General features: G+C 37.7%; 2 protein-coding genes across 2 annotated transcripts in view; both read right to left on the bottom strand.

Annotated features, from left to right (window-relative positions):
• The window catches only part of atg7 (ATG7 autophagy related 7 homolog (S. cerevisiae)), a 137,801-nt gene extending 133,179 nt beyond the window's left edge, over positions 1-4,622 (bottom strand). Inside the window, exons 1-4 of the mRNA XM_060835145.1 lie at positions 4,424-4,622; positions 4,218-4,272; positions 1,067-1,184; positions 141-218 (exon numbers count right to left, since the gene is read on the bottom strand). Of these exons, the coding sequence (XP_060691128.1) occupies positions 141-218; positions 1,067-1,184; positions 4,218-4,272; positions 4,424-4,577 (405 nt within the window). The 5' untranslated portion in view covers positions 4,578-4,622. The remainder of the gene's footprint in view (positions 1-140; positions 219-1,066; positions 1,185-4,217; positions 4,273-4,423) is intronic.
• A 6,208-nt stretch (positions 4,623-10,830) lies between these two features.
• Positions 10,831-12,465, bottom strand: hrh1 (histamine receptor H1). The gene has a single exon (XM_060835844.1). It carries the CDS (start codon positions 12,463-12,465, stop codon positions 10,831-10,833), a length of 1,635 nt encoding a protein of 544 aa, XP_060691827.1.
• Positions 12,466-26,685: the final 14,220 nt, after the last annotated feature.

Genomic DNA, 26,685 nt, shown 5'->3' with positions numbered 1-26,685 from the left:
AATAGGAATTAATTAATCATGTCTTAGAACGGAAAACAGATTTAAAACTTGCTTATAGTTTCGCTAACATATTTTCATAGTCTTCTATGAAATGACAATGTATTATATTGTGATTTTTTTAAAAATAAAAAGATACTTACTGCAAAAGTCAACAAAAGAAACGTGTTCAACAAAGAAGGATCTTCAATTGCTCTGCCAGATTTTATTGCATCCCAAATCTGCAAGAGATAATGTGACATGAAGCAGGACAAACATTGATTGGAGAATAGTTCTCAACCAAAGATGTACTACAATGGAGTTCAATTTGATGAATTCTCAGCACACAAACACATGGCTGATAAGCTAAATAGACCATTTCAAGATTACATGATTTAAATTATAGGTGAAAATATTTCACAGCGTCCAGTTTCAAATATATGCATAGAGAAGGAAAGGGCGAAGCATAATTTCACTCCCGCTGCTCTTTTATATACTGTGCCTAGTAATTTGGAGTCAAAAAGTCATAGAGTCATGGAGATGTACAGGACGGAAACAGATATGGTGCTGGAAAAGCACAGCAGTTCAGGCAGCATCCAAGGAGCAGGAAAGTCGATTTTTCGGGCATAAGCTCATCATCAGGAACTCACGATGAAAGGCTTATACCCAAAATGTCGATTCCCCTGCTCCTCAGATGCTCCCTGACCTGCTGTACTTTTCCAGCACCACACTTTTTGACTCGGATTCTAAAACATCTGTAGTCCTCACTTTCTCAAGAGGCTATCAATTCACAATCTGGTATCACACAAGACATCATCTGCTCTCTCTACATTCTAAATATGGGTAAACAATCACAACCATCATTTTTATCATTCAGGGCAGATGCTCACCTCTTGTTTTTGTAGAACAGCTTACCCAAACCATGTAAGGTAAATGGCAGTAAGGGACTAAAGATGACTTTCCTCAAGGAACATTGAAGTAAATAAATTAAATTTCTAAAAATCTGACCAACATCCCTTACATTTATACATCTTAAAAACACAAACACCTGACCATCAATGAAGAAAGAATGTTCTCTTTTGAAACTCACCTCCTTTCCCACTTGCTCCAGCAAAGCCTTTTTATCAGTGGATTTAAATGACTGGAAGGTGTTGGTATTATACAGAGTGCCGAAAGCAGGGCAACACCGAGGTGGGGTCACAGCGTTCCTAGTGAACATGCAAAATTATTTTCTTACACCAGTAAGAAGAATGTTGATAGCACTTTACTTGCTCCAGATGCATGATATTTAGCCTGAATTCAACTATACTTCTGAAGGTCCTTTAATTATTGACCGAAGAGACCCATTAGGTCATTGAACAATGTTGACTATATTAATGACTGACAATAAAATGGAGCTTGAAAGAGGTTCCAGGTAGACAATGTTTTGCTGCAAGTGGTAATTGACAAATGGGCATTTGCCCGAAACGTCAATTTTCCTGCTCCTCAGATGCTACCTGGCCGGCTGTGTAGAAAATGATATTATTGCCACAAGTACATTTCAACTAATGCACTGAATTTGACAGTGTTTACTCATGAAATACAGACTTGACAGGTTAGATACTGAGGGGCTATTTCCCCTTGTAGGTCAGGTGAATTGGCCATGCTAAATTGCCCATAGTGCATTAGCCAGAGGGAAATGAGTCTGGATGGGTTACTCATCGGAGGGTCGGTATGGACTTGTTCAGCCGAAGGGCCTTTTTTTTTACACTGTAGGGAATCTAGTCCAACAGCTTTATTTGGAAGTGTAAGCTTTCAGAGCGCTGTGCCTTCATCAGGTAGCTAGTGGGGCAGGATAATAGGATACAGAATTTATAGAAAAAGATCAAAGTGTCATACAACTGATGCAAAACATTGAACAAACCTAGATTGCTGTTAAGTCAAATTACTTAAAATGGGGTTGCAGGTTTCAATTCGTTATTATGTAAAGTACAGAATCACGGGTTGCACACTTAAGGCAGCGATGAGAAACAATTCCTTCTCACCAAGGGGAGTAAATCAGTGGCCCACATTAGGCATAGAGGTGAGGTCTGTCTTCACTAAAATAGCCTAATGGCACTTGTAGTCAAGGCTCACAAACAGCACAGTGACAAACGACAGTTGGAGGGCATCTAAAAATATATATAGCAGCTTAAAAAAAGAGAAGTTTGTGGTTTCTGCCATAATAAAGTGGTTAGGATCTCAGTTGCAGTTCTTTCAATATGTCCAATTTGATTCTAAAGTCATGGTGATACAATAGACAAACAGCTCCATCCTGCTTTTAATTTCATCGAAATGGTAGCAGTTTCAAAATCAGAACAAAACCCTCAAAATCAGCAGAACCGTATTAACGACTGAACTGAGAACTATAAAAAAGACTGGTTTCATGTAAAAATTAAGTTCCTGAACTAACAAACAATTGGTCGAGGATTTATTTGGAAGCAAGTCATGGCACAGAAAATAATGCTTTCCCTGCTGAATCCTCAAAGCATTAAAAGGCATCCAACCAACAGACCACAAAATATTGAAGTTTGCTATTTTAACATTAAATTCAGCTAACAGCAAGCTTCTGGAACAAAAGTTTGGCATCTGAAGTTTCCACCATAGTCATATTAATCAGATCTTAATTTAAAATTTTGATTTAAATTGCAATGATATTAATTGTTTGGAAATAAATTTATCAATTTTATGTTTTCAATCCATTTCTAGTGGAAATATTTGTTTTCTATTTTGCTGCTTTCACTTGTGTTTCTACTGCAGGATGACATAAACAAGGAGCAACGACATATGCAGACATTTTTCTTCCAAATTCATGCACAGTCTTCAGCAATGACATTCAGCCTAGCAATTATAAAAATTAATGGCCAGGCAACCAGGTTATCCTATCAATGTCTAGACTCCAAAATGTGCAGTTATTAATTGCAGTGGGAGTTGTGGTAACAGTAACATATAAAATCCCCACCGGTTTGGATTGCTAATTCTTATGGGAAGAGTAGACAGTCACTGACACTACAGACCAGCTGTCTATGTTACTTTCATCACAAGAAGCCACCCTGCAGTATAATGGGGCTTCTGATGCATAATCAACATGGAAAGGTGCGTCCATTTTCAACATTAATTTAAACCTATACTGAATATAAATATTAAAAAACTTCACAAATAACACATGACTTTCAGTGCACAATAAAAATGTTTCAACCATCGCATGCACAATCCCTTGACACCTTGGTCACTCCAGTTATTTGTGTATTTCAGTTCAGAACTGCCTAAAATATAAAATGAAACAATAAAGTCTATCCTTAAACCTCAAGCTCGAGCAATCAAAACTCAGTGTTATGAAGTGGCCAGAAACTCTTTGATTAACAAATAATGAATACGGTAAGTTTGAATGAAATTTAAAAAGGGCTGGTGACTGGGCAGGGCTGGGCAGCCTCTCGATCTAAAATTTCAGCAAAGTTTTAGCATAGGAATCTCAGTATAGGGATGTCTGCAGTTAACAAATATATTCTAATTTAGATCTACCTATTTTAAATAAAGGTTTTTTAAAAAATATGATATTTCAAAACATCAACAATCTGTCCGTAAAGATGAAGCTTTTGATTTTATTCAGTGGATACACACATGACAATCTATGTCCTTTTCACATTTACCCATCAATTAATAAATGTCTGTAAGAATACAACATTTATAGTGATGTGGTAGTACAATCTAAGTTATGCTTACAAATGAGGAAAGACTGCTGCATAAATGTATTTGCAGCAACATCTTTAAAATTCATGATGTGGAGGAGCTGGTGTTGGACTGGGGTGGACAAAGTTAAAAATCAGACAACACCAGGTTATAGCCAAACAGGTGTATTTGGAAGCAGTAGCTTTCAGAGGCACAGCTACTGATGAAGGAGTAGAGCTTCAAAAGCTTGCGCTTCCAAATAAACCTGTTAGACTATAACCTGGTGTTGTCTGATTTTTAACTTTTCTAAAAAAGTGCTCAGGTTTTACTATCAAGGGCATTCCCATGTAGGTGAAGAACAAGTATTGATGTTATTGCTAATGTTTATTAAGTTTTTCAGTGTAGTGATTCAGTTTCTCAGATAGCAATAGCTTTAGAAACAATTAAACTCACATCTACTCATACACAACTTCAAACAACTGAGCAGCACCACAGTGAGCAAAGATGAAACAAGGCGCTTTATCACTCTATCGAATGACCCCACAATTACTCACACATCAAATGCACTGAACTCCAAAGTTAGTCGAGTTGGCAGTCCAGCAGGGTCACCTTTCGAATAAGAAAATACATTTTATTTTGCTGCATGTTTTAAAATAAGTTTTATTTTAGTATAAAGCCAGTAATAATGAGGAGGAGAGGGGGTGGCCTTTGCAAATTAAACCCAGGACAGTGCTTTTTTTCCCCTCCCAGAAGCTGGTACCGTTATAGTAATAGCCCCTGATGTTCCGGGGACTCTCGTCCAGTCTGTAATCGTTCAGTTTCCTCTGAGTGAGCTCATGCCAGAAACCGGCGTCCAAAGCGCTGCTGAAAGGAGCAAACTGCAGCACCAAGCGGCCGGGGCCGGGGCTCTCCATCGCTAAACACTTCCGCCTTGACCCAGCGGCCGCCGGGCGCGTGGTTAGTGCGTCACGCCGTCCGGCACAGCCTGATGGCATCATCGTCATAGCCACACCCCCTTACCTCACGCCCCGGGGGGCGGGGCCAATTGAAGAGCTGAACATCCATATCAGCCTCTTCCACCTCTTCACTGAGACTGTGCAGGGTCACTCCAGCAAAACATCCAACCCTTTTTGCTGCACTCTGAATGACTCTTGAGTGCAGCAACTGGCATTATGTGGAAGAAGGTGGCATGGTGGCTCAGTGGTTAGCACTGCTGCCTCACAGTACCAGGGACCCGGGTTAATTTCCTACAGTGGGTGACTGTGTGAAGTTTGCAGAGTCTTCGCCGTGTCGGTGACCTGGTGCTCTGGTTTCCTCCCATGATCCAAAGATGTCCAGGTTAGGTGAATTGGGCGCGCTAAATTACCCGTAGTGTTAGGTGCATTAGTCAGGAGTAAATGTAGGGGAATGGGTCTGCATGGGTTACTCTTTGGAGGGTGTATATGGACCTGTTAGGATGGCTCAGTGGTTAGCACTGCTGCCTCACAGTGCAAGGGTCCCAGGTTCAATTTGAGCCTTGGGTGACTGTCTGTGTGGGTTTCCTCTGGGTGCTCTGGTTTCCAACCACAATCCAAAGATGTGCAGGTCAGCTGAATTGGCCATGCTAAATTGCCCATAATGTTAGATGCATTAGCCAGAGGGAAATGAGTCTGGGTGGGTTACTCTTCGGAGGGTCGGTATGGACTTGTTGAGCCGAAGGGCCTTTTTTTTTACAGTGTAGGGAATCTAGTCCAACAGCTTTATTTGGAAGTGTAAGCTTTCAGAGCGCTGTTCCTTCATCAGGTATCTAGTGGGGCAGGATCATAGGATACAGAATTTATAGAAAAAGATCAAAGTGTGATACAACTGAAGGAATACATTGAACAAACCTACTTAGAATGGAATTGCAGGTTTCAATTCGTTAATATGTAAATCCCAGGTCTTCTTTCAAGTCACATTCCCAAGATAACTTAACGTTTGATCTTTTACTATAAACTCTGTGTTCTACGATCCTGCCCCACTAGCTAGCTGATGAAGAAGCAGTGGTCTGAAAGTTTGTACTTCCAGAACAAACCTGTTGGACGATAACTTGGTGTTGTATGATTTTTAACTTTGTCCACACCAGTCCAACACCGGCACCTCCATATTATGTGGAAGGGCAGCCATTCTAAACTCACTGGGAGTCATACATATTTACAAACTGCACCTCAACAAAAGGTACTTTTTATAGGAGTATGTGATAAAACAAAGCTTGTTGCTGAGCCACAGAAAGAGGCCCGAGGTTAGACAATAAAAAGATTTTGTTAAGATGCTTTTCTCAAAGTCCTGTTAAGAAGAAAACAAATTACAGATGTGGAGAGCTGGAAGGACAGAATTTCAGAGCTTGAGTCTAGGCCACTGAAAGTATGTCTATCAATGGTGAAGAATTTATAATTGTGAACGCAGAACAGACCAGAATTAGACAAGCACAGTAAAACAAGACTGCAGATATTGGAAAATCTCAAACAAGAAGAGTGCTGGAGAAACTCAGCAGGTCTGGCAGCATCTGAAGAGACAGAAATGCACAGTAAAATCCCATGAGTTTTGAGGCTTGTGTGATATCTCTCAGCTGGTGTATAGTATACTTTAAAGAGAAATAAAAACAGTTCTGAAGAAGTCATATCAGACTCTAAATGTTAACTCCATTTCTGTCTCTTCAGATGCTGCCAGATCTGCTGAGTTTCTCCAACATTCTTCTTGTTTGAGATTTTCCAACATCTGCAGTCTTCTGTTTTTATTATACCTTTAAGAGACACACACAATATCACTGCCATCTGCAGCATGTGACCTGATGCTACAAAAGTTCTGGACTCCATCTTAGCTTGTGACTGTAATATGTGTATATATTAGGAGCTGGAATAAACATCAAATGAGTTATTCAGAACTATTCGACCCATATTGAATTCTTATATTAAAAGAGTTTATGCAAATCTTGCATCATCTGGTACAAAAAAATCAGCCCAATTGGTTGACAGTCATTAAAAAAAACTTGTTGCTTAATGTCCTTCGGAAAAGGAAATCTGTCATTTTTTCCTAGGCTGGCTTACATGTGACTCCAAAATACAATAATATGCTTGACTCTAAACTGCAATTAGGAATGGGCAATAAATACTGACCTAATTTTTAGTTATAAAGAGTTCTCAATTTTATTTTGATAAATAAATGTTTGATAATACATAAAAATTATTGCAAAAGCAGACCTTAAATTGAAGCCATACTGGAAAGAAACTTGGAAACTCTCTCTATTACTGTTCTCTCTCTTCAACATCATTGTACTTTCTATAGTTATAAGTGAAGCTATACCTTTCACTCCATTACCCAACATTTAGTCAACTGTGTTCAAACATAATATCTTAGCAACTCCTATTTCTACTTTTTCTTGACAAGAAGTCACACTTGTATTGTGTTTTGTATGATAGATTATCACGTTGTCAAGATAAAAACATTTACCTTGTCAGGTTTGGTGCTTAAAGTAGATTGCTAATTAAAAGTTATTGTACTGAATATTTGATAGAGCTCTCAAAAAGACTCCAAGAACTGTGTATTTTTTGATCATTCCAATGTTACTATAAGAAAGTTTTAAAATATTACCAGCATATCTTTGAATATTACATATTGTCTTATCTAACATATTGCAGTTCTTTGTAAGAGGACTGAATTTAGTGGTCATAAAGCTATTTTACACCAAGTTGCATTTAATATTATGAAATTAATACATAGTTACTGTCACCGTTTTCCTCTTAATGAATAACATTCCAACAAGAAAGGTCTTGGATAATAGGCTTTCCTTTATTTAGGAGTGGGGCAAAATAATGATATTGTCAATTCTAAACTGGATTGCATCACAAAAAGAGAAGTGCACTGATTTCAAGGCAGTAGTTTAACATAGGCACAATTCCAGTCAGTCCTGTCACTAGATGCAAAGATTGTGGGTTAGTTTGTTCCCAGTACAACATCCTCTAAACAATTGGTGCTAATTTATCCCATGGCACATCACCAGTTCCTTGGCCAAATAGCTGCTTACCAATTCAATTATCCTACTTGACTTATTAATATGACATAATATATCAAAATGACATAATAAATGCATTAATTAACTAACATAAATGGCTTAATTTCCAAATATGTATGCAAAGACTCTCTTAGAATAACAATATCATACATTAGGATGTGGTGTTGGGGCTAGGTTCGAACTGTGGATTATTCATACTTTCCCTGCCCATAACACATTTATAAGAAAGTTTAAAACCTCACTGTATGAATAAAGTGAAGACAAGTACAGGGAATTAATTTTCTTGCTTTTCTTGCCAATTTGGCTGTGCTGTAATGTTCTAAGTCATTAATCGAAAATAATCTTCAGATGTAAACAATAGTAGCTCTCGTTTTTTTCTGCTATTTGTTTCTATGAATTTGGCAGAATTATTCAGGCTACAATGTTTGAAAAATCTGCCAAGTTTTGAAAGTTCTGTTGAAACATAAATTGAATTGAGATAAAAGAGTGAAATATACAGTAAAGAAAAGCAACTTAGCTGTTATCCTTGAGGCAGTGTAGTTGTCGAGTTCTCTAATCCACAATTCAATAGAATATTGTTTTCATTCCAAACCTTTCCCATATAATGACTAACAGATCTCAATTATTGCTGAAAAAGAGAGACAATCCACCCTGATGAAACGCAAGTTGAAAATGTTCCACAATATATCTCTTTTTTGAGCAATGCTTAATCTCTATATGGTCAAGTATGATTATAACTCAATTTGTGAGAAAAATCTAAAGTAGATCAAGTCTAATCATCATGACTGCCTGCACAACACTCCATTTGTAGTTATAAGGTAAAAAAAATTAATCTAAAAAAGACAAAAATAATCTCAGAAATTGTTCTCCATTGTCCAAAAGTGAAGGACATCACATTGATCATAAGGTATGTATTGAAAAATCCTACTTAACTTTTGTATGCACTGCTGTATGTTACAGCAAAGAATGCATCGAGTTCCTTTCAGATTTCAAATCATACTTTGCTCTTAAGACAGAAGCTTATTCCAAGTGTTGTCAACTATCTGTATAAAAAGAAAATCTTATGACATCTCGCCTAATCCTCTGCTTGCAAATCTTATAAGCACCATTTCTCTGTGTGTTTCCTCAGAAGTTATAGAGAATCTTTGTGGAAAGTCTGGAAAGTTTATTAAAGAAACAAATGTAAAATGAAGACAATTTTTTTTGAAGGAAGGTTATTAATCCTTTCTGCTACATGATGAATGAGTTTTGACTTTAAAATTACATTAAATGTAAATATAGGATATAGAACAGTACAGCACAGTACAGTCCCTTTGGCCATTGATGTTGTGCTGACCTTTTATCCTACTCTAAGATCAAACAAACCTACATACCCTTCATTTCAGTATCATCCATGTGCTTATCCAAGAGTCACTTACATGACCTTAATGTAGGGACATCTTATGCAAATTGAAAATTAACCCATTGGACTATAAACTTTTAACCAACCCAGTCCAACACTGGCACCTCCACATCAGAGAAATTAGTAGGAAAAGAGATTAGCAAAGTACAACATTACATTAACAGTGAAAAGGCGGTTGATCAGAAGAGGTGTACATATTACTGTGGAAGTTACTGGAAAGGTCACTGCTTACAGTAGCATAGCAAGGATATTCAGCTCTCAATAACATATAATAACATACATACAGCTTAAAAATACGGGGTAGACCATTTAGGACAGAGATGAGGAGAAACTTCTTCACCCAGAGAGTGGTGGCTGTGTGGAATGCTCTGCCCCAGAGGGCAGTGGAGGCCCAGTCTCTGGATTCATTTAAGAAAGAGTTGGATAGAGCTCTCAAGGATTGTGGAATCAAGGATTATGGAGATAAGGCAGGAACAGGATACTGATTAAGGAAGATCAGCCATGATCATATTGAATAGTGGTGCAGGCTCGAAGGGCAGAATGGCCTACTCCTGCACCAATTGTCTATTGTCTAATACATATAAAACCAGGATAATATCAATGGACTAACTTTGCAGTGACAATGCAGAGAGGAACTTTGTCTGTCAGAAGCACATCTCCTCAGTAGTTTTCCATTATTTTAATGAATACTGAATGTGCTGACAACACTCAGTATTAGAAGTCTAATTTATGGGAAAAGGTTGCTAAACCTAGTTATACTGGTGAGAAAAGCAATCCAAAACCAATATGCACATTGAGTAAGGGTTCAAAGTCTTGGTGGTATGCATTTAAATATTTAATATAAATTATGAAATTTGAGAAATCAGCAGAAATATAGAACAATTACAAGGCAGATTACCCAATGGATTTGAGTGAGACTGAAATTTGTTTTTTTGAGAATTATCAATTGAGGGAATGCAGTGAGGAGTTGATTTGAGATCAATTAAAATGGGTCATGTTCATTGAAACAAAGTATTTTTTTTTACCAATTTCTAAACTTTATGTTCCAAAGAAAGGTCTTTATTATTGGTAAAAAGAAAAAAAAATTGAAAGCTATACATTTAATAAGTAGCAAGATTTTAATAAAAGCTCCACTTCAGTTAAAGACAACTAAAATAAGAAAATAAAATGCACTTATTTTTCAGCACTTTTTAGAACTTAACTACAAACAGGTTTGTAGCCTATGTTTATGGATTACTTTATAAATGCTATAGAGTGCACAGAACACAATTCTTTAACAATGGTGAAACTATGATTTTTGTATTCATCTTGTCGTGGTTTACAGACCTTCTCCAACTCTGTGATATAGAGAAAACATTTTTATTTAGTGAATATTTACCAATCCTTCACATTGATACTGAAAATCCCTGTCAGTAATATTTATATTTTACGGTTACACTCACAATATGAAATAATTTTGAAGTTTAACCAAATGGCACCCTGAGTACGTTTCTCACACTGTATAGTTTTAAAAGGTACTTGTTTCACCTCCATTGATGAATTGTTGAAAAGGTTACATTATTTTCATGTATTTCTAACCAATAAAACTACTTTATTTTTGGAATTTCTACATCAATATGATGTTTATAAAGTGAACTGACATTTTTCAATGTTGTAGGTTTTCATGGTTACAAAAATGGCAGGTTTTCTTCCAAAGCAATGTTTAGATTACATCTAATGATCTACAAGCTACTAATTAAGTTTGAATATGAAGAATGGTTTTGAAAGTTCTCTTAAAGCTCTTGTTACACAGAGGGTAGATGAATGGGTTCAGCGTTGAATTAATGTAACCCAACCATATTGTGAACATATGTATATTGTGATTGACACAATTATCACAGAAAGCCATGACTGTAAAGATCACAAAGTAGGGGATCCAGCACACCATGAACCCTGTCATTATAAAACCCAACTGTTTGACAGCTTTTTTTTCTTTTACAATGAGAATCTGTTGCATGTACTGCACAGACCGTGAGAAAAACTTTTGCCATGGTAGTTTCAATTGATTAGTACCATCAGTTCTTATAGTTTCTTCTGATTCATTATCCCAAGATGTTGATTCTGGATGTGGACAAGACAGGGAAGCAATCTGGAGCAGCATCGTATTGAATGTTTGTGAATCAGAGATATCTGAATCATCTACAATCTTGTTACCTTCTTTTGTCATCACACTTGTTTGTTGAGTCTTACTGCTTTTTTGTCTGAAGCGACCACATACAGGAAAGCACTTTAGTTTAGCTGTTGCAGCAGGATTATCCAGGGTTAAATTTTCCCTCGAGTTCACAGTATAATTTGATCTGTAGTTCAGTTCCATGTTCTGATTTTGTGATTTATTGTCTCTCAGTGACGTATGGTAAAGTCTTGTTGGAATTTGTTGCGCTGCTGCTGAAATTGAAAAGTCACCAATGTCTTGGTTATTTTCAGTATCAAGCGTTTTGATTTGTTTTAAGTCAGAACAGTTAAACCGACACTGTGAAAGTTTGCTTGAATCTATGATTCCTGCATCTGTGCCTTCTTGTGAGTTTTCACCTTGCTGGTTCAGATGTATTTCATGTTTGTGCCAGGATAGTTTCATATTCTCTTTGAACTTTTTTCTCTCTATGGTTGAGAAGATATCACCCCCTATAAGATCTTGTTGCTGGCAGTGTTTTTTTACAACCGTGTAGATTTTTGAATAATACCACAACATCAGTAAAAATGGGCCATAAAAGTTCAGAACTGCAGTAAGAATTTTGAACCAGGTAACATAACGAAATTCAGTGTCACATGTATTGTTTGGAACAGTCCTGATACCTCCATTTGCAAAGACGTGCCATGCTAAGATGGGGATGATCCAAGTCAGTGAAAGAAGCCAGGCTCCTGCAATCATTGCTGCTGCTTTGGTTTTGGTTCGATCCTTCAGATATCGCAAGGGTTGCTGAACTGAGCGGTAACGATCCACACATAGGATAAAAAGACTAAAAATTGAAGCTGTGCTAGCCATATAATCCACAGAAAGCCAAAACTGGCAAATCACTCTTCCTAGTTTCCATTCATTTTCTAATAGGTATACAATATTAAGGGGCATGACTACCAAGCCAACGATGAGATCTGCGGCAGATAGACTAACTATGTACATGTTTGCAACAGTGTGCAATTTTCTCTCACTTTTTACTGCATATAACACCAAAACATTCATAATGACAGTGAGTAAAGATAAAAAGGCTAAGACCAGGCCGAGTAAAATTTTCTTGGCGGGAAGCTGGTGGTGAAAATCTTCTATTGTGTAATTGTTTGTTGTAAACACTGTATAGTTTGTGATATGTATAATTGAGCTTGCAGTAATATTCATCATGGACAAGGAGGACTGGGTTCCACAGCCTGTGTACATATATTTGTCTGAGCCGAGACTCCTGATCGATATGTTAAAGAATGTGTCTGAAAAACAAAAGTCTGTGAGTCAATACTTAGCATATTCAACAATGACCAAAATTAAAGCACTTAGCTTATGAATTATGTAACTGGTTGCACTGGGTTAAATTTTCCAAAGTTTGTCACCTTCTCTCTTGGAGGGTTTCTCTATGTGTGCTCACCTTAAGCATAAATCATGCCACTGTTCTCATGCTGGGTTGCATGAAACAGCAGCAGAAATGCTCCCTGGTTCCAGGACCTTCAAGCATTGATGAGCCTGTGCCATATTTAAAGTAAAGCTGCATACCACTTCAAAAGCTAGAAGTCACGAATTGCCCTTCACATTCCTGTGTGTGAGTATCTGATTGAGATGACAGAGATTAGCACCCTGGTACAGAAACAGAGATAAGAAGGTCCTGGAAGGCAAGGTGATGGTGAGGAGGGCTGTTCTCTTTCCTTAGAACTGCCACCACAAGCCATAGCACCAGAACCTGCCAGTCGTATATGAAGTTGCCATGTGGGTCAGGCCCATTTCCACAGTCTGGAGAAACACCCAGCAGTGCCAGAAGGTGATCAATGATATTCTGTGCTCTAGAAAGGTAAATCCCTTTGCTATTTCATGCTCATTCTAACTCCTTCTCCATCTACCTCCAAAGCTTATGGTCTACCACTGTCATTGCTTTATTTCCACATCTTCCCATAAACACCCTATTTCCCCCAAATTACCAATCTGTGCTGCCAGTTTTGCCTCCTACTCCATTACTGGGAACACCTCACCACTTTTCCCCCACCCTGCACCACTACCAAAATCTACACCAGCTACTTTCATTTCACTCAATACCCGTGCTTGTCTCATTCAGGAAACAAAATGGTCCACAACAGTCCAAACAATGTCAAGACGTGTGGTGAGATGGCAGGCACTGGTCCACTGACCACATATGAGGGATGATTCTTTACATTGGTAGGAGAGAATAGAAACTGCTCATGTGTTGAAGCTGAGACCTCCACAACCAGCAATTAAGTAAGGTTCCTTGTGATGTGCTTCACTGTTCATCCATTGTGAACATATTCTTAATATTCTCAAACTACTACCCTTAAAGTGTAGCTCATCCCCTCTCTTTCTTCTGCAATTACAAGTGTCTTTGAAGGAACATCTTGCTAGAAGAGGCCAGCTCCTCTGGCCACTAATCTCTCCTCCATCTCTAAAGGAAGAAGCCATAGATCCCACAGAGGAACAAGAAAGACTGTCACCTGCACTCTCCACCAACTCAACTACTGACACCCTAGTTGGTGCGTTAGATGTATTAGACTCCGGAACACATTCTGCTGAGCACATCACTGACTTGTCTATGCAGCAGGCTGAGGAAGAAACACCCCAGGTCACTTGCGCTCAAAAGGCAGTCAGAAGATGGCACTTGCTTAGCCTCAGACAGGAGAGGACCTCCTGATGTTGGCAATTATTAACTTTGTGCAAATGCACAAGCAGTCACAGGCACAGCAGACAGGTTTTCTGGACACTCAGGACATTTGATCAAAAGGTTGGTGATGTCCAACAATGTCATCTGTACCACACTGGGTCTGGTATGTAAATGCCCTTGGGGTTATTCACCCAAAACTCAAAGGCCACAGGATCCACTAAGTCCCTCCACCTTGGGACAACCCCCAACAAGAGGGAAAGGGAAAAGGAAATGGTCTGAAGGGTGACACCTGAGGGAATGAAGCCAGAGAAGCTCCCCTTCCTTCCTGCTGCACAGAGTCACAGAACCATAATGTCATAGATATGTACAGCAAGGAAACAGACTATTCGGTCCAACTTATCTATGCCAACCAGATATCCTAAATTAATCTAGTCCTACTTGCCAGCATTTGACCTATATCCCTCTAAACCTTTCCTATTCATGTACCCATCCAAATTCTTTTAAATGTTGTAATTCTACAAGATTCCACAACATTGTTGTTAGAGTCCTGTCTAAAGGAGTGTTACTTCCTCCCGAGCATTCATTACAGCATAAAATGTTGTCATGTTTGAATGGGGGAGCGAAAGATATGAAACCTTGCAATAATGTTTGGAACATAAACTTTAATTGCACAAAAGAAAAAAAGAAAAGTGAAGGTGGGTACTGCAGATGCTGGAGATTAGAGTCAAGGTTAGAGTGTTGCTGGAAAAGCACAGCAGGTCAGGCAGCATCCAAGGAGCAGGACAATCGACATTTGGGCAAAAGCCCTTTATCGGTCATCCCTGATGAAGGGCTTTTGCCTGATTTTCCTGCTCCTCGGATGCTGCTGGACTTATTGTGCTTTTTCAGCATCACTCTAACTTTGCCAAAAAAAAAGAACAACTCAGAAATCTACATTTGTATTTGGCAATAAAATGGGAATTGCTGCTTTTCCAGTCTCTATACATTTATGGTGTGTGAATGGTGACTTCACCCTAGTTACATTGGAGGTGGGTGTCAAAGAAATCCAGTTTGGCTTGTTGCATCCAACATTCCTGTACTCTGTGATGGTGAAGGTGGTATTCTGTTCTTCTTCCTCACCTTCTTCCTTGGTACAATGATACCACTTTTGCTGCACCTCATCATCAATCACACCCTCTTTTTGCCTGCTCCAGTTGGCTCTGGAACAGCATGCAAAGACTATGCAGCTTACTCTCTACTGCAAGGTAACCCCAGAACTGTCCAAGCAGAGAATACTATCTTGAGGAGCCCTGGTTTGGTCCTTAATAGCACAGCAGAAAAATGGGTGCATTGAGGCTGAGAATAGATACAATCAGGATTTTGTGTATTGGAGTTATCAGCAATGCTTGGAGAATGTAGTCCTCGTGACCTGCCAGCCACCCTTAGAAGAAATCCACCCCCGACATAAAGCAGGGACATGAGACATGACATACTTCCAAGTACTGTAAACTACATATATTAAAACAAAGCATCCTGTTCTTTGCAGGATGAATGGTGCCTGGTCCAGTTGAACAAAATAGTTGACAATCATTCACTGGTTTATTTCTTAGGTCAATCAGGGTCAACCACCCTGGTAAAAAAAATAACAAAACCTAACTGTCAATTGTCAATCAGCATTAATGGGTGCATTCTCCACAGCAAAACCTTTATCAACCAGAGTCCACTGGACAACCACAGTATAAATGCTGATTTTCCCTTTGAATTTGTGTTACTATAAATTGTCATGACCCACTGGGATAGCATGCTGGAAATCAAGGTCTGCTATTCCCAAAGTCATCATAAAAGTTAATCATTTTGAAGTAAGTATATAATATTGCCAAATTTACCTGGTTTTCTGATCTAGGTTGATTGAAAGCACTGATCAAATTTCTGTACTTAATAAGAGTTACTATTTATTATAAATAATTTGACTGTAGCTACATGCAAATAATTATAAACCATTGGCTTATTACACTACAAATTAAAACAATAATGCTCTTTCAACACCCCCTTACACATATACAGACAGACAGGAAAAATCACATCATGTGAAGAAAAAATTGGAAGGTAATTCAATGGTTCCTGTTCACAGGTGCTGAGAAGATCCTTGTGATTCTTCTACTGGTCTGAACATTGCTTTTCAGTTATCTTTATCCAGATGCTTCCACTGGTGTGAAGAGACACAAGATGTTGGTTGACTCATAAAAGATCTCTGATTTACCAGTAAAAGTCACAGCTGACAACAACTGTTAAAAGAAAGTTTACTTATTCTCTTCATGTTTAAAACAGGTTTTGACTGCAGAGAATAGAGAGACAGCTCCTGTGCTGGTGAAGATCAAAATATCTTGTGCTATTTGTTTCCAGCCCCAAGCTGTTCAGTTAGCTGAAAACCAATCTCACAAAAGGCTTTTGTCATTGATAACTGGTCACTAGTCCATAGACCAAAGAATTTGTTTTGCCATCCAGACACATCTGTACACAAAATGTCTTGGCTGTAATTTGTCTGCAACTGTGTCAATTATTGCTTCTTCAAACAATAATTTACATGATACTTGTCATGTGGGTCAGGTTATATGCTTTTCAAAACATGCAGCTATTTTTGAAACACTGGTTTTAAAATAGTTCTTTCTCACTTCAGTCTATGATTTGAAAGTAAAATGACAAAAAGATAGTCTTTACAAAATGTTCTGATGAATCGTTTCAACATCATGTGTCTCTATTTAGCAATAGACAACAAGGGGTGAACTTTACCAGAAATTGGCAGCATATTTTTATTGAGTTTCACAGAGAGTTTCTCTTTGTGAGGCTAATGAGTTTTCTTCCATTATCATCTCAAACCTGTTTTCTTTAACAATGTATCACGTTCCTGTAGCACCCCCCCTTCCCCCCCCGTGTTCAATGCTAGTCTGCTTTTCCCACTTGCCATAACTAAAAATACTCACCACTGCTGGGATATCCTGGAAACCTTGGCATCAAAACTAAGGCTGCTGTGAATCCAGGTTAAGTGTTGGCAGTCTAGAGCTGCCCTGCATTGGTTTGTAACGTTTGTCCCAGAGAAGGGGAAATTGGTGCATCACTTGGAGGATAAGGACCTGCAGATCTTGGTATATATGTTGTGCAGTGGAGGTCTGTTCTCTTCCCCCAGAACTAGGGAAGAGGCCACCAGACCCGCCCAATCTCGATCGCGATAGTCACCCAGGACAGTGATATCTTGGTATTAGTGTCACCGAACATTTTGAGCAAAAGGAACTGAGGGTTCACAGGTACAAATATTTGAATGCAGCTGAACAGGTTGAAACATTTGTTTAAAAATCGTACAGCGTCCCTGTTTGCATAGGGAAAATGTTTGCATAGTAATTCATATTGTTTTATATCATAGGATTAATCAGGTGATCTTTCAAGATTTTTCTGCAGCAACAATTGCCTGCAAATACCTGCTTTAATATTTAAAATGTCATAAAAATTATAGCAAGAGGAGATCATTTGGCTTATTGTGTATGTGCCACCTTTCATCTATATCAAAGTTATCTCATCATTATGATTAAATCCCTACATGGCTACAACCCTTCTCCAGCACCTGTCCTCCAAACACCATATCTTCTGTCAATTGTTTCTTGTGCTAACCGTTCAGAAATAAAAACCTGGTTCTCCTGGTTCAAGATGCACCTTGTTTCTTCAGATGTTGCTTTCTTTTAAAAAAATCTAAACATATCTCTTTCAAAATCTATTCAGCTGAAGCATTAAAATAAATTCAAGGTACAGTTCTTGATCATTTCTTCATGATGATGATGATCAGCTGGTAAAAGTTTCAAATTGCCCTAGTGTATTACACTGAGTCACAATTTTACATACTTGTACTTGAGAATGCAAACTTTGCAACAAACTTAGTGTGAAAATGCTCCTTGTTTCAGAAAAGATACAGCAGGCATTTTATCCTGATGATTAATGCAAGCTGCACCCTACCCAATAATTCGGGATCTTAACACAGTAGACAAATTGGGAAAAGTACATTTGCCCAGCATAAAAAGCCTTAGTCATTTAACCCTAAACACACCCAGAGAAAAGAAGAGTTATCTTACCGAAATCATTAAGTTGGGAGCTTCTTCCATAAGTCATCAAACCTGAAGTACAGCAGTGAATACTAACTTCAATGGTATTTCACATGTGAAAAACACACATGCTGAATAGAATAACCTTGGCTAATCTCTTTGGTGCTAGAACTGTATCTGCAGCATAAATCATTTTGGAATTTTATTTTTTAACTCCTTATTTGCTACAGGTTATACTCCTTAGTAGAAGTGAAGTCAAAATGTGCACCCAGGGTACGACTGAGCTACATGAGTAACAGTCAAGTAATTTTGAATTATAGATTGTAATTTAGCACTTGGAATTCAGACTTTAGATAGAATCTCAGCATAGGTTAACTTCAGATTTGAGAGTTTTAGTTTACATTTCTACCAATCATGTATTAGTAATGCAAGACATTTGTTTCTATTCCATTGGGCAAGAGTTAAATTAAGACTGCTTACATTTGTAATGCGTTTGAACTGTTGTTATAAACAAGGGAGATTTCTCTATTGCTCAATAACATTTTGAACTTCAGTCTACAGTGGGCTGCAAACAGTCTGTGGGTGGTTGTTTATATGTATGGTGCTTCAAGATTTGAAATACTACCATATTAAACAATCGTTTAAAATTGCACTGATTCGTGACTGCAGGCAAATTTCATTAAATGCGATAGGTCAGGGTTACCTAGACATTTTGCTGTAACCAGACTTTTATTGGGTGTAGTAATAAGTATATTTCTGAATCAAGAAAAATGGAAAAAAGTTTTTAAAAATTACATCATGTATCTTTTTAGAATATGAAAATTGATTGCAATTTTTCCACAATCAGAACTATTTTTAGATGTCAATTTTAAAAATTCACAATTCAGCATTAAAACGTTTGTCAGATGAAATTGACTTAAAATGGGGCTAGATATTGAGAAGGAACTCTGTTCCTTTAAATAAATAGAGAAAGTGGAAAATTATGATCTTTACATTTTTGGTAATAATAATTCAGGTCTATTCATATTAAGATCCAACTGTTACTTCTCAACATTCAAAAGAACCTACATAAATTAGTGTGAGAGCAATTGTATACATCTGGTTACACAGAGCTAGGTGTTGTAAGTACAAAAAAAATTAACTTTATTAATGCATAATTCCTTACAACCAAATATGAGACTGAAACTCAGCTGACTTGTCAGAACAATGATCGTTGTTCATTGTGTTAAAAGCTATAAGAACAGTTGAGAAACATTTAAAATGAAAATTAAAATGCAGAATAACATCAGCAGCACAGTTTAGTTTCTAATTAGAGTGGGATCTGGATATTATACAGACAGCCTGAACACAATAGTACAGACATATCTCATTACTCTGCTTTATCCAAAAGACCCAATCCAGACACAAGTGCATAATCCTGGCTGACACTTTAATACAAGATTGAGGAAAGCCATCTTTTAGAACATATCTTAAGTCATAACATTAAACATCTGGTTAAAAAAGGTAGAGGCAAAAGATCCCAAAACTGTTCTCTTAGTGTCCTGCCAGCATTTATCACTCAACGAACACCAATGACCCCAGCCATTTCCCTAACTGTCATTTGTGGTAATATAGCCGTATTTGATTGTTTTCTAAGTTCATTCATATGATGTGGGCGTTGCTGGCTTGGCTGACATTTATTGGCCTATCCCTAAATACTTTTGAGAAGCTGCAAGTGACCTGTCTACTTGAACGGCCGCAGTCCATTCAGGTTAGGTAGGTGCATAATGCCTTAGGGACAGAGTGTCAGAGAGTTGACCCAGCAACACTGAAGGTAGGTGACATACTTCCAAATCAGAATGGTGAGTGGCTTGGAGGGGATCTTACAGGTGGTGGTGTTCCTATGTATCTACCATCCACATCCCTCCAGTTGGTAATTGTTGTAGGTTTGGAAAGTGCTGTCTAAGCAGTCTTAGTGAATGTTTGCAATGCATCTTGTAGGTGGTACACAATGCTGCTATACAGTATCAGCAGTGCAGGGAATGAATGGTTATGATATTGTGCCAACCATGCAGGCTGCTTTGTCCTGGATAGTGTCAAACTTCTCAAATATAGTTGGAGCTGCGGTCATCCAGGCAAATGAAGATTATTCCATCACACTCCTGATTGTGTCTTGTATAGGGTGAACAGGCTTTGGAAGTCAGGAAGTTAGTTCCTCACTGCAGGATTCCTAGCATCCAACGTACTCTTCTACCCACACTGTATAGCTGGTCCAGTTCAGTTTATGGTCAATGGTAACTCCCAGGATGATGATAGTGGGAAATTCAGTGATGGTAATGCCATTAAACGTCAAAGGATGACAATTACATTCTCCCTTATTAGAAAAGTTAGCATTTGAGGGGCTTGAATTTGTCAACCCAAGCCTGGTCTTGCTGCATTCGGACATGGACTGCTTCAGTATCTGAAGAATCATGAACAATGCTGAGCATTGTGCACTCTTCAGCAATTATCCCAACTTCTGACCTTATGATAGAGGGAAGGTTATGGATAAAGCAGCTGAAGGTGACTTGGCCTAGGACACCATCTGAGGAACTCAAATTATAGCAAGATTGGTGTTTTGGGCAGACAGTATGCATGGATTGCTGCTGCAGATGCTGAGAATAAAGCTGAGAGAAACTGCTACATTGGAACATGAAAAATATGTAAGGCACAATGCTGACACGGGATCACATTTTGGGCAGCTGGTGGGGAAGTGGAGTTGCTACAGAAGATGAGCCATGACTGTACTGGGTTGAAAAAAAAACAACATGGTCTCTTGCTGTTGTTTCTGTGCTCTAATGAAGTGCATATTTGCCAACTAAACAACAGTAGCTGATCTTAGGGCACACTGAATGGAAGGCACTATGAAAATGTACTTTCTTTTTTTCCATGAGCATTATGGAATGTTTGTCGCTGAAACAATTTGGGTCAACTTGGATCCTCTTTGATCCAAGAAAATACAAATGTAATGACAAGTGGAATTTGAAATAAGTGCCTTTAAGTAATATAGTGCAGAAAACCAGGCTGCGAAAGTCACTCAGTCATATTTATATTAAAATTTTGAAAACAAAAACAGGAAATGTCAGCTTTAAACAAATTGAGAGATTTTCGTTGGGGTGGTTAAAGAAGGCAAAATGTTTAAAGTACATGACTGAAGTATTAAACATTTAACATTGTGTTGACTATCATAAAACCACAAAAACAAGTATTGCTCATACAAACTGAGTGAAGCATTTTTGCACTTTGTAAGCTTAGGATTTAAATTTTTCATTAGATTTTTAATCAGTACTTAGATTATGGCTGCATTATAAGATGGTATCAAAACTGAACACATGAGATGCCTTTACTGCCTTGATGTTAAACACAAGTAGGTGGATCAGAGAGGGGAGAATTGGATCAGGAAGACTCGAACTAGTTATTGAATTTGCTTGATTTTCATTTCATTAATTCAAGTTTTTCCATGTTCATTCCTGCTTGATCTTACCTAAAATGTTCTCATATAGACACTGCTGATTATTTATTTAAGTGATAAAAATGTATCCCTTGATTTCATAAACTGAAATGAATTAATTCTCAGTAGAGATATTCTTTAAACTTGAGTGAAGATTAAAACCACTTGTTTTAAAAATATATTTCTTGAACTTCAAATGCCATTCTATCAAACAACAATTTAACGTTTATCTTGCTAGTTTTATTTGTGTGTTAACACTGTTGCTTACTAATGTGGGTATTGCCTGATGCAAGAAATTTTACCTGATGTGTCAATGTTTTTGTTCTCCTTCTCCACCCTGTTTGGTGTATGATTACTGTCTCGTATACTTGCCAGAACTGGCTTCTCTTCTGTTGTCAACCTACAGCAGGTACCACTGTAGAAGTACAATAGAGTCATAGAGATGTACACCATGGAAACAGACCTTTCAGTCCAACTTGTCTATGCTAATCAGATATCCTAAATTAATCTAGTCCCATTTGCCAGCACTTGGCCCATATCCCTCTAAACCCTTTCTACTCATACACCCACCCAGATGCCTTTAAATGTTGTAATTATACCAGCTTCACCACTTCCTCTGACAGCTCATTCTATACAGGCACGACCCTCTGCATGAAAAAGTTGCCTTTTAAATCTTTCCCCTTTCACCGTAAACCTTTCCCTCTGGTTCTGGACTCTCCCAGCCCAGAGAAAAGACCTTGGTCTATTTACACTATCCATGCCCCTCATGATTTTACCAGTGGTGCCTTCACCAAAACCTCTAAATCTAGTGGCAAGACAGTCCAAAACTATAGCATTAAAAATCACATAACAGCAGATTATAGTCCAACAGGTTTATTTGAAAGCACTAGCTTTCGGAGTGCTGCTCCTTCATTAGCACAACCACCTAGTGCTTCCAAATAAGCCTGTTGGACTATAACTTAGTGTTGGTGTGATTTTTTAACTTTACTCACCCCAGTCCAACACCGGCATCTCCAAATCAAAACTATAGTATCATCTCCCCAAACCAAGGTGCCCAGTATTAAGATACTAATCAATCAACACCAACTGCACTGCATAGTACCCGTCTTTTGGATTCCTGATTCCATTCTCCCAGCTCAGAACTCAGTCACATGCCAGAAGGACAGTGGAATACTTTCGGAATGTCCTCAGAATATTCCTGGTGAAATTGTACATCTCCATATTGCACGGGGGTTCCTGTTTTGTGACTGACCAAAATGAAGAAGGTTCACTTGGAAAGGCAGCAAATGCATAGAGTCACAGAGGTCTTCAGCACAGAAAAAAGGTGCTTTGGCCCATCAGTCTACGCAGGTCAAAAACAACCACATACATATTCAAATCCCATTTTGTACCACTTGGCCTTGTGTGCCTTGACTTCTTAAATGTCATGAGGGTTCCTGCCTCTAACAGCCTTTCAGGCAGAGTTCTAGATTCCTACATTCTGGGTGAAAAATCTTTTCCTAACATCCCCTCTATACTTCCTGTCCTTACTTTAAATCTATACCCTAAGGTTATTGATACCTCTACCATGGGGAAAGGTTTTTTCCTATTTACCCTATTTTATACCCCTTATTATTTCAAATATTTCAATAATGACTCTATCAACCTCCTTTGCTCCAAGGAAAAGAATCCTGGTCTATCCAAATTCTTTAGCCTGGACAGAAATATTAAAACAGTCGTCTTGTAATTCATTCCTGAATTCTCCGACACTCTTCATGTGTTCTTCAATGGCAGTGTCTTTCTCCAGTTACAGAAAACGTGGCATCATTGGCCTGAAATATAAAGCTTCTTTCTGTGCTCCTGAACAGAAGTTGGAGATTAATTTTCTCAAGCTTATTTCAACATTCAGTTAAAATATGGCTGACTGGTACCTTAGAAACAGTAAACAGCAGTGATTCAATAAATAAAAAGTTGCATATCATGTTGTTCCTTCCAGCTACAGACTGGAAAATAAAGATTGCAAGCATTTAACTTGATAAACTCAATTGAATTTCAACATAACCACTTCAAAAATACTGATAAGACCCTGATAAAATATTCATCTTCCAGCTGATGCCATAATAGTGGAAGACCATCTCCAAAACACAAGACAAAGTCTGGGAAACTTTGCTACCACAAACAGTGGGTCTAACTGGAAGCTGCCAGAATTGCAGAATGCAATCCCCCTCAAAGCAATGGCACAAACTCTGAAACCTCACCTGTTGATTTATTCAGTCACAGTAACCCATGGATTTACTTCTGGCCAAAATAAAGTACCTTATCTTTTTTTTTCATCTAATGATTATAAATCACCTATGTCCCAGGTGCAATCAGTGATTGAAATAGAAAATATTTGAAAGCACATTCTACGAAGTGGCGAATCCACATTATAGTTTGGATGAAATAATTATCTATCATTTACTAAATTGTGAGTAAAACAATTTATAATTTAAAACAAATTGAAACCTTCTACATTGGACTGTAAAGCCAAGTGCAGTAACTTAGAGAAAGACATGTCCTCCACTCATTTCTCCATGCCTTGTGACCTTGAGCTGCGATCCTCAGTTGCTTGTTTTGAGATTCACACTTTCATATACAAGTTGTCTAGCATCATTCTCTTTTTAGATCTTTGTGCACATCTCTGTAATATGTCTTCAATTGCCTCTTCAGGTACTCATGCCTTACAGTAATAATTTAATGTATTATTCAAATGCTGTTATATCTATCAGTGGGGCAGCAAAAAAAAACTTTTCAATTGTAAATGCCACATTAGATTTAGTTACCTAACTACAGTTACTCTCTTTCATATGTTAAGAGTTAATGTCAACAAAAACTGGTCGAATGGGCATGACACTGAGAGTTACTGGGTGCTGCAGATTTTAAGTCAGCTGCTGTTTATTTAGATATTAAAGTTTGTCATTAAATTTTATAGACTTTGGTCCAATGGATCTTATGGATTTGTCCCCCACATCACCTTGCATGGTAATTTTTCTCTGCTGACACTCAGTGCCAAAGAGAAAATTACATGTCACACAAAAAACTAATCTTTCTGCTTGCCTAGCTACTTAATATATGTATTATGCGCTTTGATCCAGCAACATCTAATTCATAATCCATTCCCTGAATTTTAAACTTATTTATTTACTTAAAAAGCTCCAATTTTTGGGAACATCAATTTTGGCTGCAGAGATTTTTAGTTACACCAATCCAAAATTAATGCCTCTGCCTTGCATTCTCCTCTATAATTGTATATCTTTCAGTTTCAAATATTTATCCTATTTTCAACTACGAGATGTAATGCCTCTGCCTTAAATTATTCTTCAACCCATAACTAAGTTCAGAAATTTACACTAACCTCTCTCCAAACTCTCAGTGATAACTTTAAGTGGATGATCTTTTGGTGTGGGCATTTAGAGTAGAGGAAATATTATTTCCCTACTCATTCTGCAAAATTCTCAACACTTTTAAATTAAATTAAACACAATTAAATGTCATCTTAGCTTTAAGTGCTCCATTGGAAACAGTCCCAGTACCTCAAGATTTTCTTCATGATTACAATTTCACTTTTCTGCTGAGAGAATCTACATTACATGCCCTCTATGACTTCAATTTTCTTTTTTGATGGGATTCATAAAACTGCACATTAGTCTATACGTTTACCTGAGTTATTTATGTACACAATTGCAGGCATGGCTTTTATTTCCATTCTTGGGATATGGGTGGCACTATCATTTATTGCCTATCCCTAGGTGAATGTGAGAAGATGGTAACGAGCTTTCATCTTGAACTAGTGCAGTCCAACTAGAGAAGATACTCCCCAACAGCTATCAGGTGGGGAGTTCCATAAATTAGACAGTATGGAAACAGCAGACTCATTTAATGAATACTTTGTTTTAATTTGAACAGTTAAGCGTGAGGATAAAATAATATAGCAACAAAGGAAGCTAAAAATCCAATGAGGACAAACCACTTTTCACTGCATCTTTTCAGATATACGTGACAATAAATAACCCCAAACTCAATAAAATTTAACTTTTCAACATAAATGAAAAAAATGCAATTTAACATCTCAAATTTCTGATTTTCTTCCATATGTATTATTAAAAGGAACAGGAAAGAGAAATTTGCTAATCTAAGCTGTCTAGTTTGTGGAATTGCACCTTACATTTGAAATTTGTAAATGTCACTGGATTATTTAAGAACTGTTAGAGGAAGAAACTGGGCAACTGCAGATTCATCAGTTGTGCTGAAGTTGCCTAATCTATCAGAGACAATTGAACACTTGGGTAAGTATGAACTAGCACATAAAAAATTGTAGAATTTATAAATATTTGGTTATGTCTTACATAGATTGTGCTGTGTTCAATTGTTGGAGTGAGATTTCAAAGAGTCTGAGTCCCATGTTCAGTAACAAAAATGGATCTTTATTCAGAGCTCCTTTTCCACATGTGTGGGAGACACCAGAGACGACTCCTAAACTGGTTTTCACATGGGGCCCAGCTGCCCTCTTAATTACAGTTCAGAGCAAAGGTGAGGTCTTCAGGACACTCTAACTCTCCCAATAAACTCCCAGGTTTTTTGTATCCTTCAAGATACAATAAATTACATGCAACATCAATGTCATTGTTCCATCTCCCAAATATACACATTCAATCCTGTAAATACCTGATCAATGATGGACACTCCTATGGACAACCCCAGGTTCGCCCGTGACCTCATGATGTTTACCTTACATTTTTATCACTTGGCCCTGAGTTCTTACAATGCATCTCATTAATATACATTCCAATCCTTGCAGTTATTACAAGAGATACAAAAATACGTTAATTCCTACTAATTGCTATAAAATTCATAATGTCAGTTTTAATATAATGTTAGCTATGTATAAAGTTATACAGTTAAACCTAATGTTAAAATTCTTTAGCTAAGAAGTTGTGAGCAGATTCTTTCTCACCTGACCTTAGAATATCAAACACTGCCCCCTATCTTGTAATTGCATTTATAGCTTCTTCCATGCATATTTTGTGTCAAAATGTGCTTTAAACAGGAGATTGCTTGCTTCTAAGATAAGATTTATATCTCTACTCTAAATATTTCTACACTAACTATTTTACTTAATAAAACAACATCTATTCAAATTCCATTATAAGACTGAAACACAACCATTTTCCCAGCTCAAGAATCTTGTC

Source organism: Hemiscyllium ocellatum, chromosome 14 (assembly GCF_020745735.1).
Source record: "Hemiscyllium ocellatum isolate sHemOce1 chromosome 14, sHemOce1.pat.X.cur, whole genome shotgun sequence".
In the NCBI taxonomy this organism is placed as follows: domain Eukaryota; kingdom Metazoa; phylum Chordata; class Chondrichthyes; order Orectolobiformes; family Hemiscylliidae; genus Hemiscyllium; species Hemiscyllium ocellatum.
This window is presented reverse-complemented; position numbering and strand designations above follow the sequence as displayed.

Bases quoted from the DNA above. Each gene is read 5' to 3' on its own strand.
- hrh1 (XM_060835844.1), bottom strand. From the start codon at position 12,465: ATGAATATTACTGCAAGCTCAATTATACATATCACAAACTATACAGTG.